A 21,342-nucleotide genomic window follows, 5' to 3' on the forward strand; every position below is an offset into this window, starting at 1 on the left:
AGCCTCTCTCTGTCAGCCTCAGCCTCACTCTCTCAGCCTCACTCTCTCAGCCTCACTCTCTCAGTCTCTCTCTCTCAGTCTCTCTCTCTCAGTCTCTCTCTCAGCCTCAGTCTCCCTCTCTCTCTCAGCCTCCGTCTCCCTCTCTCTCTCAGCCTCCGTCTCCCTCTCTCTCTCAGCCTCCGTCTCCCTCTCTCTCTCAGCCTCCGTCTCCCTCTCTCTCTCAGCCTCCGTCTCCCTCTCTCTCTCAGCCTCCGTCTCCCTCTCTCTCTCAGCCTCCGTCTCCCTCTCTCTCTCAGCCTCCGTCTCCCTCTCTCTCTCAGCCTCCGTCTCCCTCTCTCTCAGCCTCAGTCTCCCTCTCTCTCAGCCTCAGTCTCTCTCTGTGTCTCCCTCTCTCAGCCTCAGTCTCCCTCTCTCAGCCTCAGTCTCCCTCTCTCAGCCTCAGTCTCCCTCTCTCAGCCTCAGTCTCCCTCTCTCAGCCTCAGTCTCCCTCTCTCAGCCTCAGTCTCCCTCTCTCAGCCTCAGTCTCCCTCTCTCAGCCTCAGTCTCCCTCTCTCAGCCTCAGTCTCCCTCTCTCAGCCTCAGTCTCCCTCTCTCAGCCTCAGTCTCCCTCTCTCAGCCTCAGTCTCCCTCTCTCAGCCTCAGTCTCCCTCTCTCAGCCTCAGTCTCCCTCTCTCAGCCTCAGTCTCCCTCTCTCAGCCTCAGTCTCCCTCTCTCAGCCTCAGTCTCCCTCTCTCAGCCTCAGTCTCCCTCTCTCAGCCTCAGTCTCCCTCTCTCAGCCTCAGTCTCCCTCTCTCAGCCTCAGTCTCCCTCTCTCAGCCTCAGTCTCCCTCTCTCAGCCTCAGTCTCCCTCTCTCAGCCTCAGTCTCCCTCTCTCAGCCTCAGTCTCCCTCTCTCAGCCTCAGTCTCCCTCTCTCAGCCTCAGTCTCCCTCTCTCAGCCTCAGTCTCCCTCTCTCAGCCTCAGTCTCCCTCTCTCAGCCTCAGTCTCCCTCTCTCAGCCTCAGTCTCCCTCTCTCAGCCTCAGTCTCCCTCTCTCTCTCTCGCAGCCTCAGCCTCTCTCGCAGCCTCAGTCTCTCTCTCAGTCTCTCTCTCAGCCTCAGTCTCTCTCTCAGCCTCAGTCTCTCTCTCAGCCTCAGTCCCTCTCTCAGCCTCAGTCCCTCTCTCAGCCTCAGTCCCTCTCTCAGCCTCAGTCTCCCTCTCTCAGCCTCAGTCCCTCTCAGCCTCAGTCCCTCTCTCAGCCTCAGTCCCTCTCTCAGCCTCAGTCCCTCTCTCAGCCTCAGTCCCTCTCTCAGCCTCAGTCCCTCTCTCAGCCTCACTCTCAGCCTCAGCCTCACTCTCAGCCTCAGCCTCACTCTCAGCCTCAGCCTCCGTCTCCCTCACTCTCTCAGCCTCCGTGTCTCTCAGCTTCAGAGTCTCTCTCTCTCAGGCTCAGTCTCTCTCTGTGTCTCTCTCAGTCTCCCTCTCTCAGCCTCAGCCTCCCTCTCTCTCTCTCTCGCAGCCTCAGTCTCTCTCTCAGCCTCACTCTCAGCCTCACTCTCTCAGCCTGTCTCTCTCTCTCTCTTTCCCTCCCTCAGCCTCAGTCTCCCTCAGCCTCTCTCAGCCTCAGCCTCCCTCAGCCTCAGCCTCCCTCAGCCTCAGCCTCCCTCAGCCTCAGCCACTCGCTTTCTCTCAGTCACTCTCCCTTTCAGTCTCACCTTCTCTCTCTCTCTCTCAGCGTCACTCTCTCAGCCTCAGCAACTCTCTCGCCCTCAGTCCCTCTCTCTCATAGCCTGTCTCTCAGCCTCAGTCTCCCTCGCTGTCAGCCTCAGTCTCCCTCGCTGTCAGCCTCAGTCTCCCTCGCTGTCAGCCTCAGTCTCCCTCGCTGTCAGCCTCAGTCTCCCTCCGCTCAGCTCCCTCGCTGTCCAGCCCAGTCCCCTGGCTGTCAGCCTCAGTCTCCCTCGCTGTCAGCCTCAGTCTCCCTCGCTGTCAGCCTCAGTCTCCCTCGCTGTCAGCCTCAGTCTCCCTCGCTGTCAGCCTCAGTCTCCCTCGCTGTCAGCCTCAGTCTCCCTCGCTGTCAGCCTCAGTCTCCCTCGCTGTCAGCCTCAGTCTCCCTCGCTGTCAGCCTCAGTCTCCCTCGCTGTCAGCCTCAGTCTCCCTCGCTGTCAGCCTCAGTCTCCCTCGCTGTCAGCCTCAGTCTCCCTCGCTGTCAGCCTCAGTCTCCCTCGCTGTCAGCCTCAGTCTGTCACTCAGCCTCAGCCTCTCTCTGTCAGCCTCAGTCTGTCAGCCTCAGCCTCTGTCAGCCTCAGCCTCTGTCAGCCTCAGCCTCTCTGTCAGCCTCAGCCTCACTCTCTCAGCCTCACTCTCTCAGCCTCACTCTCTCAGCCTCACTCTCTCAGCCTCACTCTCTCAGCCTCCGTCTCCCTCTCTCTCTCAGCCTCCGTCTCCCTCTCTCTCTCAGCCTCCGTCTCCCTCTCTCTCTCAGCCTCCGTCTCCCTCTCTCTCTCAGCCTCCGTCTCCCTCTCTCTCTCAGCCTCCGTCTCCCTCTCTCTCTCAGCCTCCGTCTCCCTCTCTCTCTCAGCCTCCGTCTCCCTCTCTCTCTCAGCCTCCGTGTCCCTCTCTCTCTCAGCCTCCGTCTCCCTCTCTCTCTCAGCCTCCGTCTCCCTCTCTCTCTCAGCCTCCGTCTCCCTCTCTCTCTCAGCCTCCGTCTCCCTCTCTCTCTCAGCCTCCGTCTCCCTCTCTCTCTCAGCCTCCGTCTCCCTCTCTCTCTCAGCCTCCGTCTCCCCTCTCTTCTCAGCCTCCGTCTCCTCTCTCTCAGCCTCCGTCTCCCTCTCTCTCTCAGCCTCCGTCTCCCTCTCTCTCTCAGCCTCCGTCTCCCTCTCTCTCTCAGCCTCCGTCTCCCTCTCTCTCTCAGCCTCAGTCTCCCTCTCTCAGCCTCAGTCTCCCTCTCTCAGCCTCAGTCTCCCTCTCTCGCAGCCTCAGTCTCCCTCTCTCCAGCCTCAGTCTCCCTCTCTCAGCCTCAGTCTCCCTCTCTCCAGCCTCAGTCTCCCTCTCTCAGCCTCAGTCTCCCTCTCTCCAGCCTCAGTCTCCTCTCTCAGCCTCAGTCTCCCTCTCTCGCAGCCTCAGTCTCCCTCTCTCGCAGCCTCAGTCTCCCTCTCTCGCAGCCTCAGTCTCCCTCTCTCGCAGCCTCAGTCTCCCTCTCTCGCAGCCTCAGTCTCCCTCTCTCGCAGCCTCAGTCTCCCTCTCTCGCAGCCTCAGTCTCCCTCTCTCGCAGCCTCAGTCTCCCTCTCTCGCAGCCTCAGTCTCCCTCTCTCGCAGCCTCAGTCTCCCTCTCTCGCAGCCTCAGTCTCCCTCTCTCGCAGCCTCAGTCTCCCTCTCTCGCAGCCTCAGTCTCCCTCTCTCGCAGCCTCAGTCTCCCTCTCTGCAGCCTCAGTCTCCCTCTCGCAGCCTCAGTCTCCCTCTCTCGCAGCCTCAGTCTCCCTCTCTCGCAGCCTCAGTCTCCCTCTCTCGCAGCCTCAGTCTCCCTCTCTCGCAGCCTCAGTCTCCCTCTCTCTCGCAGCCTCAGTCTCCCTCTCTCGCAGCCTCAGTCTCCCTCTCTCGCAGCCTCAGTCTCCCTCTCTCGCAGCCTCAGTCTCCCTCTCTCGCAGCCTCAGTCTCCCTCTCTCGCAGCCTCAGTCTCCCTCTCTCGCAGCCTCAGTCTCCCTCGCAGCCTCAGCCTCTCTCTCAGCCTCCGTCCCTCTCTCAGCCTCCGTCCCTCTCTCAGCCTCCGTCCCTCTCTCAGCCTCCGTCCCTCTCTCAGCCTCCGTCCCTCTCTCAGCCTCCGTCCCTCTCTCAGCCTCCGTCCCTCTCTCAGCCTCCGTCCCTCTCTCAGCCTCCGTCCCTCTCAGCCTCCGTCCCTCTCTCAGCCTCCGTCCCTCTCTCAGCCTCCGTCCCTCTCTCAGCCTCCGTCCCTCTCTCAGCCTCCGTCCCTCTCTCAGCCTCCGTCCCTCTCTCAGCCTCCGTCCCTCTCTCAGCCTCCGTCCCTCTCTCAGCCTCCGTCCCTCTCTCAGCCTCCGTCCCTCTCTCAGCCTCCGTCCCTCTCTCAGCCTCCGTCCCTCTCTCAGCCTCCGTCCCTCTCTCAGCCTCCGTCCCTCTCTCAGCCTCCGTCCCTCTCTCAGCCTCCGTCCCTCTCTCAGCCTCCGTCCCTCCTCTCAGCCTCCGTCCCTCTCTCAGCCTCCGTCCCTCTCTCAGCCTCCGTCCCTCTCTCAGCCTCCGTCCCCTCTCTCACAGCCTCCGTCCCTCTCTCAGCCTCCGTCCCTCTCTCAGCCTCCGTCCCTCTCTCAGCCTCCGTCCCTCTCTCAGCCTCCGTCCCTCTCTCAGCCTCCGTCCCTCTCTCAGCCTCCGTCCCTCTCTCTCCAGCCTCCGTCCCTCTCTCAGCCTCCGTCCCTCTCAGCCTCCGTCCCTCTCAGCCTCCGTCCCTCTCTCAGCCTCCGTCCCTCTCTCAGCCTCCGTCCCTCTCTCAGCCTCCGTCCCTCTCTCAGCCTCCGTCCCTCTCTCAGCCTCCGTCCTCTCTCAGCCTCCGTCCCTCTCTCAGCCTCCGTCCCTCCTCTCAGCCTCCGTCCCTCTCTCAGCCTCCGTCCCTCTCTCAGCCTCCGTCCCTCTCTCAGCCTCCGTCCCTCTCTCAGCCTCCGTCCCTCTCTCAGCCTCCGTCCCCTCTCTCAGCCTCCGTCCCTCTCTCAGCCTCCGTCCCTCTCTCAGCCTCCGTCCCTCTCTCAGCCTCCGTCCCTCTCTCAGCCTCCGTCCCTCTCTCAGCCTCCGTCCCTCTCTCAGCCTCCGTCCCTCTCTCAGCCTCCGTCCCCTCTCTCAGCCTCCGTCCCTCTCTCAGCCTCCGTCCCTCTCTCAGCCTCCGTCCCTCTCTCAGCCTCCGTCCCTCTCTCAGCCTCCGTCCCTCTCTCAGCCTCCGTCCCTCTCTCAGCCTCCGTCCCTCTCTCAGCCTCCGTCCCTCTCTCAGCCTCCGTCCCTCTCTCAGCCTCCGTCCCTCTCTCAGCCTCCGTCCCTCTCTCAGCCTCCGTCCCTCTCTCAGCCTCCGTCCCTCTCTCAGCCTCCGTCCCTCTCTCAGCCTCAGTCCCTCTCTCAGCCTCAGTCCCTCTCTCAGCCTCACTCTCAGCCTCAGCCTCTCAGCCTCCGTCTCCCTCACTCTCTCAGCCTCCGTGTCTCTCAGCTTCAGAGTCTCTCTCTCTCAGGCTCAGTCTCTCTCTGTGTCTCTCTCAGTCTCCCTCTCTCAGCCTCAGCCTCCCTCTCTCTCTCTCGCAGCCTCAGTCTCTCTCTCAGCCTCAGCCTCACTCTCAGCCTCAGCCTCACTCTCTCAGCCTCAGCCTGTCTCTCTCTCTCTCTTTCCCTCCCTCAGCCTCAGTCTCCCTCAGCCTCAGTCTCCCTCAGCCTCAGCCTCCCTCAGCCTCAGCCTCCCTCAGCCACTCGCTTTCTCTCAGTCACTCTCCCTTTCAGTCTCACCTTCGCTCTCTCTCTCTCAGCGTCACTCTCTCAGCCTCAGCAACTCTCTCGCCCTCAGTCCCTCTCTCTCATAGCCTGTCTCTCAGCCTCAGTCTCTCAGCATCTCCCTCGCTGTCAGCCTCATTCTCTCTCGCTGTCAGCCTCAGTCTCCCTCGCTGTCAGCCTCAGTCTCCCTCGCTGTCAGCCTCAGTCTCCCTCGCTGTCAGCCTCAGTCTCCCTCGCTGTCAGCCTCAGTCTCCCTCGCTGTCAGCCTCAGTCTCTCTGCCTCTGTCAGCCTCAGTCTCTCTGCCTCTGTCAGCCTCAGTCTCCCTCGCTGTCAGCCTCAGTCTCCCTCGCTGTCAGCCTCAGTCTCTCTGCCTCTGTCAGCCTCAGTCTCTCTGCCTCTGTCAGCCTCAGTCTCCCTCGCTGTCAGCCTCAGTCTCCCTCGCTGTCAGCCTCAGTCTCCCTCGCTGTCAGCCTCAGTCTCCCTCGCTGTCAGCCTCAGTCTCCCTCGCTGTCAGCCTCAGTCTCCCTCGCTGTCAGCCTCAGTCTCCCTCGCTGTCAGCCTCAGTCTCCCTCGCTGTCAGCCTCAGTCTCCCTCGCTGTCAGCCTCAGTCTCCCTCGCTGTCAGCCTCAGTCTCCCTCGCTGTCAGCCTCAGTCTCCCTCGCTGTCAGCCTCAGTCTCCCTCGCTGTCAGCCTCAGTCTCCCTCGCTGTCAGCCTCAGTCTCCCTCGCTGTCAGCCTCAGTCTCCCGCGCTGTCAGCCTCAGTCTCCCGCGCTGTCAGCCTCAGTCTCCCTCGCTGTCAGCCTCAGTCTCCCTCGCTGTCAGCCTCAGTCTCCCTCGCTGTCAGCCTCAGTCTCCCTCGCTGTCAGCCTCAGTCTCCCTCGCTGTCAGCCTCAGTCTCTCTGCCTCTGTCAGTCTGTCTGTCTCTCTCTCTCTCAGTCTCAGCCTCTCTCTTGGTCTCAAACTCTCTCTCAAATCTTAGCCTCTCTTTGTCTCCCTCTCAGCCTCTCAGTCTCAGCCTCATTTGTTCTCCCTCTCTCTCCCTCTCTCTTCCCCTCCCTTCAGTCTCTCTCCCTCCCATCCAATCTCCCTCCTTCCCACCCCTTCTCCCTCCGTCTCTCCCCCTCACTCAACCATGCCTCCCGCCCTCTCTCTCACTCTCCCTCCCTCTCTGTGTCTCTCCGCCTCCCAGCCTTTCTCCTCCCGCCTCCCTGCCTGTCTTCCCCCTGTCTATCTCCGTCCCCCTCCCTCTCACTCGCCCGTCTCCCCTCCCGCCTCCCCCGCTCTTGCTCTCAGCCGCTCTCCCTCCCCCACTCTTCCTGTCCGCTTCTCCCTGTTTGTCTCTCTCCGCATCCCTGTCGCTGGCGCTCTCGGGGGCTGGCCCGCCGGCGCTCTCGGGGGCTGGCCCGCCGGCGCTCTCGGGGGCTGGCTCGCCGGCGCTCTCGGGGGCTGGCCCGCCGGCGCTCTCGGGGGCTGGCTCGCCGGCGCTCTCGGGGGCCGGCTCGCCGGCGCTCTCGGGGGCCGGCCCGCCGGCGCTCTCGGGGGCCGGCCCGCCGGCGCTCTCGGGGGCCGGCTCGCCGGCGCTCTCGGGGGCTGGCTCGCCGGCGCTCTCGGGGGCTGGCCCGCCGGCGCTCGCTCTCTGGCTCTCCCAGTCTGCCCCACATGGAAGGAATCTAGCTCCCATGACAACCAGAAAAAGGGCCATACGTTTGTTGCAGAATATACATGCATCTCTCTGAACGGTGTGTGCTTTCCTCTGTCGCTACATAGTTGTAGAATGCGATGCATACTTCATATTTTAGGGCTTAATTAAAGCTTTGTTTAATATAGCTCGTCAATGATATGAGATCTCACCCAAAAATATGTCCATGACACTGCCAGTTGCAAGATCTTTTCAATGAGGTATAAATCATTTCTTTACATGAATCTGTTATTGCATGATTGTTAGATACAGTGACACACTGACAGAGTTGTTTTATTGGTATAGAAGATGCATTAGAGGACACTTTTGGACTAATTACCCTTCATAACAAGAATTTCGGATTGCTTTTGGTCCAATTAAAATAATGTTAGCCTTGTCTGAATCAAAGTACTTTATTTTTCCTAATCAAAATCAAATTCGGCAAAACGTGCTGCTGTAGATGTGCATGGATTTTATTGTTCAGATTACAAATGCACAACTTGTGGTTTAAGAGGGGGAAAAATAATAATAATGCTCGCATTTGATATAGCGCCTTATCACATCTACGAGACGTCGTAATATGCTTCACAGAATATACTGTAAAGTGAAATGACTGTTTATTTCATGGGCGAAATGCAGCAGCTAATTGCGCACAGCAGTGTCTCACAAACAGTCATGGACTGAGTGACCAATTTATTTATTTTTTTGAAGGAATTATTATCCCTCGAAAAAGCAATTCACCAATTGACTGAGTTCCTGCTTACTGATAGGTAAACAGGTGTGTAGACTAAGGAAACTTGCCCAATATTTCGTCCTGCTGGGAATCGAACGCTTGCGAGGCGAGTGCTCTAATCACTGAACTACAGGACTCCAGAAATCTACTCAACAAGTTCTACTGCTACCCCTACATAAATCAATAATTATAAAATAATGAAAAAAACAGAAAAATGCAACAATTCTTTTGGGATCAGCTCTGTGTATGTAAAGAGGGTACTTCAACTCAAAACTGTTTTTTTTCTTAAACTCTCTCTCCATAATACATCATGATAAATTGGTCATTTCAATCCACGACTGTTTGTGGGACACTGCTGTGCGCAATTAGCTGCCGCATTTCACCCACAAATATACAGTCAATTCACTTTACAGTCTATTCTGTGATGCGCTTTGAGACGTCTAGAAGATGTGAAAAGCGCAATATCAAATGCAAGGGTTATTATTATATTCCCCAACTGAAAAAGCAGGTGGATGGGTATTCATATTCAACCAGTGTCAGTGGCAATTTTGAACCAGCCACTAATGGTGCTCAGTTTGATTCATAATGTATTATTGTTTACTCTTTTCATCCAGGAGAGCTTGGACAGTCTAAAACACAAACTTCAGAAACATGACTCTTTTCTCCTAAATACAACAGCATTATTAGAAAATCAATTCTCTGTCTTCGCCCAATTTAACTTCACTAGGTGAAAACTACGCAGATAGACAATGTAAGGTCTTCAAATGCACACTGCTCCATCTACAAAATTGAAAAATGTAAAAAAAAGCTCTTTTGCATGAGTTAAATTGATTCAAATTGCACGAGTCAAATAAATAATTGCATTTGATGCTAAAATTCCATCCTTAGTTTAAAATACTGTCATAAAAAGCTTATTTTAAAGAAACTTTGCCAGTGCTATGATATAATAATCCTTGCATTTGATATAGCGCTTTTCACGTCTTCCAGACGTCTCAAAGCGCTTCACAGAATATACTGTAAAGTGAATTGACTGTATACTTGTGAGCAAAACGCAACAGCCAACTGCGCACACCAGTGTCCCACAAACGGTCGTGGATTGAGTGACCAAATCACTATTGTTCTTTTTGTTTTGAAGGATTATTATCTCCGGAAAAGCCCATCAACTAACAACCAGGTTCCTACTTACTGCTAGGTAAGCAGAGGGGTGTAGAGTAAGGAAACTTGCCCAATGTTTTACCTTGCCGGGAATCGAACCCGGGTCTGTCGCTTGCGAGGCGAGTGCTCTAACCACTGGGCTACAGGACTCCCACGATATAGGTTTACGTCTCAGTCTTTAGAAGTTCTCAATCTTGACCAAACTGGACAAGAAGGAGGTAAAGATAGTCGTGCAGAAATTATAGGGTAGAGAAAATTCTACAGTTAAGTACATCCTTGGGCAGTTAGTGTAAGAGTCGTGTTGATGGGAGTCCTGAATATGGTCATCTGCTCACAGCACTCTAATTGAAGAAATGGTGCAGGGAAACTTCAAAGTATGGAGTAGCGAGAAAGTAAAAACAGCTGCAGTACGGTTTTTACATAGGTGAAGGTTAGACTGAAGAAATTCTTTCACTTTTTAATGATTATTAACATTGGAAATTAAATATACTGTGAAATTGTAAATCAGGAAACTCACACTCAAATTTATTTTCCAAAATTTTATTGAACTAAAGTAAATGGAAATAATTTGATAAAACATATAAGGTGATAAAAAACAAGTAGGAGGGAGATTTTAATGTAATTATGTTGATTTTATAATAACTGCTGCAATTGATACAACTCCTCTTCATGTCAAAAGATCTCAAAATGCTTCAGATATTTCCTGTTACATGAAGTGACCGCATTTCTGGGTAAGCCCAAGAACCAATTTGCACCCAGTGTTGATCCACAAACAGTCAGGGAATGGGATTTTAGCCAAGACACAGAGAAACTCTCTTCTCTTTTCCAATAGCGCCAAAGGACCTTTTACACCCATCTGTACATGCAGACTGGACCCCAAACTTTCTGACTCAGACAAATGTGCAACCAACTGAGCCAGGGTGATACCACCACTGAGACAGGATGACATCTATACATAGGGTTACATATACAAACTGACATTCACGCATAAATTTGATGAAACATTTCATCTAAGTTGCACAGAAGCTCTATTTCCTATTTTTGTCAAGCCAATCTATTGAAAGTCAAAATATACGTTATATATATTTCTAACATTTTATCTGGTGCCATGGAAATGAAGCTTATAACTTTTTTCTGAAAAACTATAAGAAACAAAGTAAAATGTCACCTTAACGTCACCACATGCCAACTATTTAAATTTGACTGTCCACATTGAGCTCCAGTGCAGAGGTAAGATTGGGTTATCAGGTTTTCCTCAAGTTGTATGGATACAAGTAGTTTTGTACGAGGTGGAGAGATCAGATCCAGGTAAGTGCATGATAATTAGGAGCAGTAGGCAAACACAAAGACACAAAAACAAAGACCCGTTGTTCTCATATGTGCAGTGGTGCTTGCCTGATTTCATGACGATTTGGGGGGGCTTTATATCCATGGTTCACAAAATAAAACATTAATTTTAAAAATAATCTAAAAGGTGTCTAACTAAAGTTTTGCTTTTTTCACATTTTCCAAATTTATATGAACCTTAACTTTTTTGTGAATAAAGTGTTACAATTCCTAAAGGTATTAAAAGATATTTGAATGAACTTAAAAGAAACACACTGATCAGCCTTGACTATGACTATCTATCATAGCCATTTTTAATTTTAACCTTTGCCCACCACAATAACCTTACAAAAAATTAAATACTACATTACTAATTTACTAACCTAAATAAATAATGCTAAAGGTGGTCTATAAATAACTGCTTGATTGTTCTGTGTACATTATATACAGTAATGTACATTAAATTATATACATTACAGTAAGTGCTGTGGGACACTACCCTGCATGAAGGGAGCTATATAAATGCAAGTTGTTGTAGAACTAAAAAACACTCAATGATCACATTTTCCCCAAATGCTACTGTGCTTATAGGGGGAATTTTGTCTTTTAAAAAATCAAGTACAATCTGCAATATTTTCCAAACTTTCACCATCAGACACACAATTTCCCAGTTGTAAACAGATCTAAGAATTTTGATTCCCAATCCTATGTACATATTAACCCCCCAAAAAACAGCTGGGCATCACTTTAGTTTGGTAAAGATCTATAGAATTTAGTTATAGCCCATTAGTACTGCAAAAAATACTATTATCACTGCCCCTCCCTTCAGGTAACCAATGATGTGTGGATCATTACATTAGGGGTACCCTTTCATCCTGTTACAATACACCATCTGAAAAGATCACCACAGGGTAGGCAAGCAAAAAAGGACAAATAAGAAACCATAACACAACACATTTTTTTTCACATGTCAAATTACAACAGATTACCAGACTCCGAAGCAATCTCAGGTCAAATTCACACATTACCAGACCTGTTTTCATTGACAGCTAAATGCCACAATTATACTTTGAAACACACATTACCTGTAAAAACATAAGAGATAAGAGAAAATCACTTTCAGTTACAGTCACCCACTGTGTAGTGAGATTGGTTATATACATAGCCTACAGTAGTATACTTTATGCTTGAGAGACTTTATAAATTAAAAGGATGCAAAAAGTCGAAGTTATGTGCTTACAATAAACTTAAACTGTATGAGGGTAACAAAAAAGTTTTGTGGTAACTATGTTACACAATCAGCACTTTTCTAAGTACATTTTTTTCATGTTTGTAAATATTTAGTTTTGTTTGCAAAACTAATATGGCACCTGCAGAAACAAAGTTTGATAAACAAATACTATCTTCCATCATTTCCTTAAATGAATATTGCACAACACAACCAATACGATCATGTAACAATACTAAACATCTAGATTCGTAATAATCCTTGCATTTGATATAGCGCTTTTCACGTCTTCTAGACATGTCAAAGCACTTCACAGAATATATTGTAAAGTGAATTGACTATATATCTGTGGGTTACATGTAGCAGGCCAAACAAGGCAAAAAACACCTATAATTAAATAATTTCTCAAGTTTTAAAAAGTACACAGATGAAATTCAAAATTTACACAGGCTGCATGCACATCCCATTCCGGTCAACAAGGAACATAAACCACAACTCTTTCCATCCTGCAAGTCACTGGCCGCTATGATTAACATTTTAGCTACAACAATGAAACTCTGCTGATACATTGCAGACATAAAATAGTGACTTAATAGATTTAGTGAGAATGCTTAGCAATTTCTCTTGCCTTCCTTCACGGTGCAAGACTTTAAACGAAGTCTCAACGCATCCAGTTTGGGAAATATGGATCATCATATTAACAAAAGAATAAGCTCTTTGAATCATCGCACAGCACACGAGTGTAAATCATACTCAGCAATGCTAATATTTGCCATTTGCTAGATGTTACATTTACACCCAATGGTATGTAGGGAAGGGGTGGACAGAAAGAAAATATCTGATGTACCACTCTTTCAAATGAAGGTGTTATAGTATTCAAATGCAACACGATCCTATCCACCAGCGATATTCGAAATTGTTAAATGACACAATTACACCCAATCCACGACCACCTCCCTATAAATGCAAATAAAACGGAGAAAAGACAGATTTAATGGCGCACAGCTTATGAATTCGAACATGTAGAATTAAGGCAATTTACGAGACCTTTTGGTGGTGGTTACACACAAAAAAACTAAATAATAAACCGCTTCTCGGCCTCATCCTGTAATCCTCTGGAAAGAGAGCGATGGCCTGGCTCGTAAATCCACGAATGAAACCACAACCGTAAGGAACCAGATTGTAACAGCGGTTATTCCTGTTTAAAACATATTAAAAGACACTTACTTTCCGATCACTTCACACAGCTCATACACATCTTCAAACAGGACGTCATCGTCGGCCATGGTCGACAATTAAAAGAGGAGTGAGGATCAGAGGAGTAAAATAAATACCCTCTCCAGTTGGTGGGGGGTGGGGGGGGGTGGGGGTGGGGGTGGGGGGGAAGAAAAATGAAATCTTCTCCCGTGTGGATCAGTGAGAAGGAGTTCACAAAAATCAGGTTCCCACGACGCCGCCAGTAAAGCGGAATGAGAGAGCAGCCGAGAAGCGGGTCTGGGGGGCTCCGGGCGGGTTTGCTCTCCCCTTCTCCTTCACGACCCCACCTTCTCCTCTCCGTCTTCCAACCCAAGTAATCCACAGTCGGCGCGCGGCTCCGTGTCTCGGGATATGCAGCCGTTCGTTCCCTCGGAGCCCAGGCCGAGCCCCGGGAATTCACGGGGGTGAGGCGAAAGCGGCTTTTGTTCGCCTGTTTGTTTAGATGGTGCGCTCGGCGCCGTTCGTATCGTGTTACTGATTCCTCTCCCCGTCCGCTGGTATGTGGTGAGCCGGTTCCTCCTCTCCCTCCAGCCCCCTCCGCCTCCTCTCGGTGCGCCGCTCAGATTAACCCCCCACTCTGGCGGCGGCGGCGGTGACGAGAGACCGTTGGCAGCGGCGCTTTGAACGGTCCGGCTCCCCCCCACCGGAACCAGCCAATAACCGCCTGCGCGCGCGCGCGCGCTCACCAGCCCCGCCGCCCGCTCGCGCTCTCGCTCGCCCGCCCGCCCGCTCGCTCTCCGGCCGCTCAGACGTCCGCACTCTGCATGCGTCAGCACGAGACCCACAGCACCGGAGGCCGCGCGCATGCGCCACCGCCGGCACAACAGGGCGGCGGCCCCACCCACTCCCACCCTCCCGGCCCAGAGCGCATGCCTCGGAACCCGCCACCCTCTCACTGGCACCGCGCATGCGTCAGAGGGCGGACCCCCCACCCCCACCTCTCCCTGTGGTTACAACGACAGAGAGAAGAATCCCGGAGGCTGCGGTGACGCGCGTGGCTCCCTCCCTGCACCAGCCTTTGATCAGAGGGAGGGAGGGGGGGGCGGTGTGTGTGTGTGGGGGGGGGCGGTGTGTGTGTGTGGGGGGGGCGGTGTGTGTGTGGGGGGGGGCGGTGTGTGTGTGGGGGGGGCGGTGTGTGTGTGGGGGGGGGGGCGGTGTGTGTGTGTGGGGGGGGCGGTGTGTGTGTGTGGGGGGGGTGGTGTGTGTGTGTGGGGGGGCGGTGTGTGTGTGGGGGGGCGGTGTGTGTGTGGGGGGCGGTGTGTGTGTGGGGGGGGGGTGGTGTGTGTGTGTGGGGGGGCGGTGTGTGTGTGTGGGGGGGGGCGGTGTGTGTGTGGAGGGGGGGTGGTGTGTGTGTGTGGAGGGGCGGTGGTGTGTGTGTGTGGGGGGGGGGCGGTGTGTGTGTGTGGGGGGGGGGCGGTGTGTGTGGGGGGGGGGGGTTGCTCGCCGTCCCATCTCAATGCGATTTTTTTTGTCTTTTTTTTTGCAAAAATAAAACCCTTTCAGCTATTCGAGAGGAGTCCCCCTCTCCCCCCCCCCCCCCCACACACACACACACACTACCAAGGCAAATGCATCCGAGCCAAATAATACTAATACTAATCCTACCGCTCCACCCTCAGCTGTATTACTGTTGTGTTCAGTCAAACCAAATCACGATAGAGAAGAATGTTATAGCAGAGGGAGGGGCAGTGGGGCTACAGATAAAGCCACACAGCTTTTGCACTATCTCACAATAATTCAGCCACAAGGTCCAGGAGGCTGGATATCTTCACTCTCTCTCCGGAGAAGGCAGGAGAGCGCCGGCTCGGAATTCTTAGCTGAACTGCCTTTCTGGGAAGCAACACTATACCGTACGCAAGGTTTATTATTATTCAATACCGAATGGAATGAATTAGCCATTCCTACTCCTACTCAGGTACTCCTGTCCTGCAGCTCAGTGGTCAGAGCACTCGCCTCGCAAGCGAGAGACCTGGGCTTGATTCCCGGCAGGGCGAAACCTCGGGCAAGTTTCCTTACTCCACTCGCTTGATAATGGTCCCTCAAGAAAAAAAATAAGAAAATTGGTCACTTCAATCCATGGCTATTTGTGGACACTGCTGTGTGTAATTGGCTGCCATGTTTTGCCCACAAATTTACAGTCAATTCACTTTACAGTATATTCTGTGAAGCGCTTTGAGACGTCTAGAAAACATGAAAAGCGCTATATCAAATGCAAGGATTATTATTATTCATGTAACGCATTCTCCCAAATCCACCTCGTCTACCTGCAGAATTAATAACGACATTGTTAGGGAGAGGGAAAAATACCATCTACAAACACATTAGAAAGATTTACAAGTCCATATTACAACATTCTCTATGTTGTACCTGTAGAATATGCAATTGTAACTGTGTCTCTTGATTTCTAAAAATGTCTAAATACAGTCATAATCCTATACCAAGTGGTTCCAAACTCAGGGAAATCACCCCTAATACTGTATTTGAGGTCGGGAGCTGTCTGTCCCAATTGGCAGTGTAATTGGTAGAGTTGCTATGAAGAGAATGACTGAGAAAGTTATTGAGAGGTTTGATTTCACTTTGCCAAGTGAAGCTGCCAATACATTTAGATTGAAATCTCTGTCACACAAAACAAATCGCCTTAACAAATCGGAGCAAAAGGACGTTCATTTGGAATTTTGTTTCAGCAAGTAAGGAATGACCCGAAGAAATAAAGGATACTTATTTTGGATGTCTAGTTCCATTCAGAAATGAATAAGAATAGTCCTTGCATATGATAAAATAATAATCCTATAAGAAACAGGACTGTTGAGTAAGTAAACTTTCCCTTCATATTATGGTTGGTTTCCATTTTGTATCATTTATTTCATTTTATGCATTAATCTCTAATGTGTGAATATTATCATTGATAATTATCATTGATAATATCATCGAACTCGGGTTCAATTCTCAGGAGCCACTCTCCTCTGACACTGCCACCAGATTGCATAATAATGTGTAATAATCCCTTAAAATAAATTAATAAATTAATAAAAAACACAAATAATTTGGTCACTCAATCCATGACTGTTTGTGGGACACTGCTGTGCGCAATTGGCTGCCGCATTTTGCCCACAAAATATACATTCAATTCACTTTGCAGTATATTATATGAAGCACAACAACATGATAAGGCATTATATCAATTTATTATTATTATTTATTGCAGGATTAATCTGAGGAGTACACTGAAACACATTTCCCCTTCACCTGCCATCAGCAGACCTGTTTTTTCCGTGGTTTTGGGGGTTTTCATTCTTGACTTGCCTGATCTTTTGGATTATTGTTTATATATACACGGAAAGAGAGAACACATTTCAAGGAAATGTGTTCAATGCGGGGTTTACTGCATGCACAACTGAGCTCATAACTTGTCACCAGTTACTTATTTAGTTTTTTAGGAATGTAATATTTCACTTGTCCATGAAAATGTGGAGAAAAATATTATGAGCAGCAAATGCAATAACGAGTAAACAGAGAGCATTTGTCTTGTGGATTTTGGGTGAGGTGAGGATGAAGATTTTTGTGGTTAGTTTTTTTTTGCAAGAATTAAGCAATTATGTTTACATGTGTAAAACATATACTAATCTCTACTTGGAAGGCAACTGAGTGTAGTACTTTTTCAGTGTATGTTTCGGACTCTTGATTTCTATTGTTGGCTTATCTTTGTGATCTTCTTGCTATGGTTTGAAGGCTTTTTGTGAGGTATCTTTTAATGTAAAATTATAGTCCTGTTTGAAAAGTCACCATGCTGAAGCAAAATATTACAATAATGTGTTGCGGTGCGCCAACATTGATTTATTGTAAGTAAAAATTATGACAATATCTGTTCTTTGAATATCTATCCTAACATCAAAATAGAATCTCGTTTCAAATTTAGTTGCTATAAAACTGCAACAGCAATTCAAAATTACCAAGCAATACTTCGACTTTTACATGACCTTGAAAACTTTAAAAATGTTCAGTAGAATTCCTACACGTAAAATTCTCCACTTTAAAACTGTTTATCTGATGAAATATAGTACCATGTTTATTGTAGTTCACTTCATTCCTGTTTACTTGTCTGATGAAGGCAAATAAAATAAGCTTGCATTAAGTCCTGTAGTTTAATGGTTAAAACACTCGCCTCGCAAGCGAGAGGACCTGGGTTTGATTCCCAGGCAGGGTGAAGCGTTGGACAAGTTCCTTACTCCACGCAACTCTGTTTACCTAGCAGTACGTAGGAACCCGGTTGTTAGTTGATTGGCGCGTCGCCTCTATGGGGGTAATAATCCCTTAAAAAATAATAATAATTTGGTCACTCAATCCACCATTGTTTGTGAGACACTGCTGTGTGTAACTGGCTGGCACATTTCTCCAATAAAATATTCAGTGAATTCACTTTACAGTATATTGTGTGAAGGACTTGGAGACATCTCAAATACATGATAAGGCATTATATCAAATGCAAGGATTACTATTATTATTTTTATTATATAATTTTTTTTGTTTCAATTCAAACATTGGGAAGCAAATAATCAAACTTCACACTATTTCCACTCATCGAACTATAAATAGCAGCAGGTTTTGAAAAGGGATTTTAATGTGCTTCCATCCCATTCTTACTTTGTTCTAACTGCAATTGAAATAGTTTTTTTTCACAGGGCGTACCTGGGATATTGTTCTCTTTGTTTGGGTGAAAGTTAACCTCTCAGCAGCATTTTTCAAAAAAAGCTTGCACATGCACACAACAACAACAACAACAAGATTACATTTGTACAGCGCCTTTCATGTTGGGAGGACGTCCCAAGGCACTGGACAGAGTACAGCATTTCAGACCCGAGCTGGGTTATAATAATAATAATCCTTGCATTTGATATAGCGCTTTTCACGTCTTCTGGACGTCTCAAAGCGCTTCACAGAATATACTGTAAAGTGAATTGACTGTATATTTGTGGGCGAACGCGGCAGCCAATTGCGCACAGCAGTGTCCCACAAACAGTCGTGGATTAAAAATGACCAATTTATTATTGTTTTTGTTTTGGAGGTATTATTATTAGGCGTGTGGAGTAAGGAAACTTGCCCAAGGTTTCGCCCTGCCTGGAATTGAACTCAGGTCTCTCGCTTGCAAAGCGAATGCTCTAACCACTGAGCTACAGGACTCCACAGGGTTGGGGGGATCAAGGGAACGGAAGGGAAGGGGGATGGCCGATGGCATGGTCGAAGAGGAGGGTCTTGAGGTGGGACCTGAAGGAGGCTGAGGAGGGGGCGAGGCGGACTGATTGGGGGATGGAATTCCAGAGGTTGGGGGCAGAGTGGCTGAAGGCTCTCCTGCCAATGGTGGGGCGTGTGGTGTGGGGGACGAGGAGCAGGCCAGAGCCAGATGAGCAGAGGGAACGGACGGGTTGGTAGAGGTTTAGGAGGTCGCAGAGGTAAGGTGGGGCGAGACCATGGAGGGCTTTGTATGTGAAGACCAGGATCTTGAACTGGATCTTCTGAATATTAGTAATAATAATAATCCTTGCATTTGTTATAGCGCTTTTCACGTCGGGAGGATATCCCAAAGTGCTTCACAGAACACACTGTAAAGTGAATCGACTGTATATTTGTAGGCGAACGCGGCAGCCAATTGCGCACAGCAATGTCCCACAAACAGTCGTAGATTGAAAATGACCAATTTATTATTGTTTTTGGTTTTGGAGGGATTATTATTAGGCGTGTGGAGTAAGGAAACTTGCCCAAGGTTTCGCCCTGCCTGGAATTGAACTCAGGTCTCTCGCTTGCAAAGCGAGTGCTCTAACCACTGAGCTACAGGACTCCACACTGAGCTACAGGACTCTACAGGTAGGTTGTACCCCATATAATGACACTGCAGTATTATTAATTTTACACTTAAAATGCAGAGTTTGCCATTATTTTGTTTGTGTTATAGATCTACATTGTGTTATTGAAGGATAGGGAGCCAATGGAGTCGGACGAGAGTGGGGGAGATGGGGTCACAGAGTTTGGTGTGTGAGAGGACACGAACTGCAGAGTTCTGGATTATCTGCAGCCTGTGGAGGGAGAGGTTGGGAAGGCTGACAAGCAGGGAGTTTGCATAGTTGAGCCTTGAGGTGATGAAGGCATGAACAGGAGTTTCAGCAGCCTGAGGGGTGAGTTAATGGCGGAGTTGGGTGATGTTACGGAGGTGAAGGAAGGCAGAGCGGGTCATGGCTTGAATGTGGAGGAGAAAAGACAGTTGAGGGTTGAACAGGACACCTAGGTTCCTGACTGGCTTGGTGAGTTGTAGTGTGCAACCATGGAGGTTGATGTATATGTACATGCAAACAGTACAGTGTGTCTGCTGATTTATTTGAGATGTTTGAAAAAGGTTTGTTTTCATTTTAATTGTTTAATAGGTTGTACCCCATATAATGACACACTGCAGTATTATTAATTATACACTTAAAATGCAGAGTTTGCCATTATTTTGTTTGTGTTATAGATCTACATTGTGCCAATTATTTTTGTAGATGACTGAAAGAGGTGGATCTCATTTATCTTAATCTTCCAAGATTGCAAATGGCATCTAATAACAGACATCTGCAATACTCCGCTGACCAGAAATACATCACACATAAAACAATGTCAGAATAAATAAAACAAGAATAAGGTTATATACAATTGGATAACAAAGCCCATTCTTCCTCTATTAAAATTGTATCATTATGTTGAATTTTCTGTAGAAATAAACTCTGGAACAGAATGACGTTTGGTACTCAAAAAGTGGGACGACGTCAATGTTGGAAAACGTTTCACATTTTGTACTCTGTATCAATACTAAGGACTTCCAGTCACATGTTGCACACCCTAAATGGAGGCCAACATCTCTTTGCTATCCCAATTATCTTTTAACCTAAACCTCTCGAAAACACCACGTTGTGGCGTTTTCATTTCTTGCACATCTTGTTCATGTGACTTCTCTAGGTGAGACTGCCAATTTGTGGACAGTTTAGTGCTAAGAATGCACAATAATATTTATAATAATAATAATAATAATCCTTGCATTTGATATAGCGCTTTTCACGTCGGGAGGACGTCCCAAAGCGCTTCACAGAATATACTGTAAAGTGAATTGACTGTATATTTAGATTGAGATCTCCAAACTTTTTTCACATGGTGTGTTGGGGTTGGTAAGGAAGGGATGTAGTTGTTCTGTCTATCTGAGCTGGATTGCATTCTGGTTCCAGAGATGAAAGAACTTTATGTTGTTTATAATTCACTGTGTCATCAATTTCCCCTTCTCTCACTACACAATGCACTAGGTGTTTTATGTCAGTTAGATTACTGGAGAGTTAAGTAGTGTTGCTGTAATATGCAAATTGTATTTGTACATTGTTCTTTTGCCTGCACAGGCTTTTTTTGTTACCTAGGTAATAACCATTTTTAAAAAAGTAGTTTTGAATATATTGAAGAATCAATAACACAGTAGATTAAGACATAAAAAAGATAAAATCCAAGGCAAAGGAGTTTATATCACAAAAGATGAACAGATTCTCAGTAGAGGTATGTAAGAATACAAATAGCACGGACAAGCAGCATGATGAAAAAGCCACAATCTGCCTTGGAATTGAAAATTCCAAATTCAATTCAGGATTTCAATGGTTTATAGCACAGGAGATGGGGGCAGGGGAGCCAAATTGATTCTCACTTTAAAAAGGAACATTTATGTTCATAAGGAAATCAACAGAATCCAAAACAGTTTAGCCAGTAAACACTTAATATTTACAAAAAATGGCAATGATATATTGATCAATCAAATTCCACAGATTTCATCATACATTGTTTATAAATGCTTGATTTTACAGAACACAGTGACAAGCCTAACAAAAGCCTTTAATATTGTAATCAGTCCTAGTCCTAGCTCCATTGAATTTAAAATTAAAACATAAATAGGTCAAAAACAAAAGCAGTCTCTGAATTTAATTTATATTCAACAAGTGTACTATTACAGATGTGTTAGACACATAGCTTATCTGTGAAAAACCTTCACCATTTAAAGGCAATGTCAAAAAATATAGCAAAGACTGGAAGAGGAATTGTATTTTGTAAGAAATAATTTCTTGATTGATCTTAAACCAGATTTAAGATGCTGACATAAGTGTTAGAAGCAGATGTACTCTAAGATGGGGGTCCCTCGCTGAATGTCTCTGCTAGATGTGCTGGTATTATCTGTCATGGCAGACCTCTGCAGCTGGGGATATCAAATGGTAAATTCATTGCACAAGCTGTTTTGGGATTATCAGCAATTTGGGAAATATCACTGCTAATGTTTAAATTAATTATGGCTTGTGGTGATCTAGTGGGTTATTGTGTCAGTTGGAAGAAACTGAAACATTGCTGCTGCACTATTGGTTGCCAGTGGTTTGCAGATCTTTTAATATTCCAGTCAAACAGGTTTGTTCAACATTCATTTATTTAGCACTGTCAGATTGTTATCAGTTATCTGATGCTTTTTCTT

The 21,342-nt window shown here is 48.2% G+C and overlaps 1 protein-coding gene across 4 annotated transcripts in view; it reads right to left on the reverse strand.

Moving 5' to 3' along the window:
* The window catches only part of caska (calcium/calmodulin-dependent serine protein kinase a), a 301,664-nt gene extending 288,759 nt beyond the window's left edge, over positions 1-12,905 (reverse strand). For 2 of the 4 annotated variants that reach the window (XM_007901662.2, XM_007901648.2), the window contains exon 1: positions 12,798-12,905. In XM_007901662.2, the coding sequence (XP_007899853.1) occupies positions 12,798-12,856 (59 nt within the window). In that variant the 5' untranslated portion in view covers positions 12,857-12,905. The remainder of the gene's footprint in view (positions 1-12,797) is intronic. The other 2 variants (XM_007901656.2, XM_007901639.2) reach the window with 1 other exon arrangement.
* Between the last annotated feature and the right edge of the window lie 8,437 nt (positions 12,906-21,342).

The sequence above is a fragment of the Callorhinchus milii genome, unplaced genomic scaffold, assembly GCF_018977255.1.
Source record: "Callorhinchus milii isolate IMCB2004 unplaced genomic scaffold, IMCB_Cmil_1.0 Scaffold4, whole genome shotgun sequence".
NCBI lineage: Eukaryota > Metazoa > Chordata > Chondrichthyes > Chimaeriformes > Callorhinchidae > Callorhinchus > Callorhinchus milii.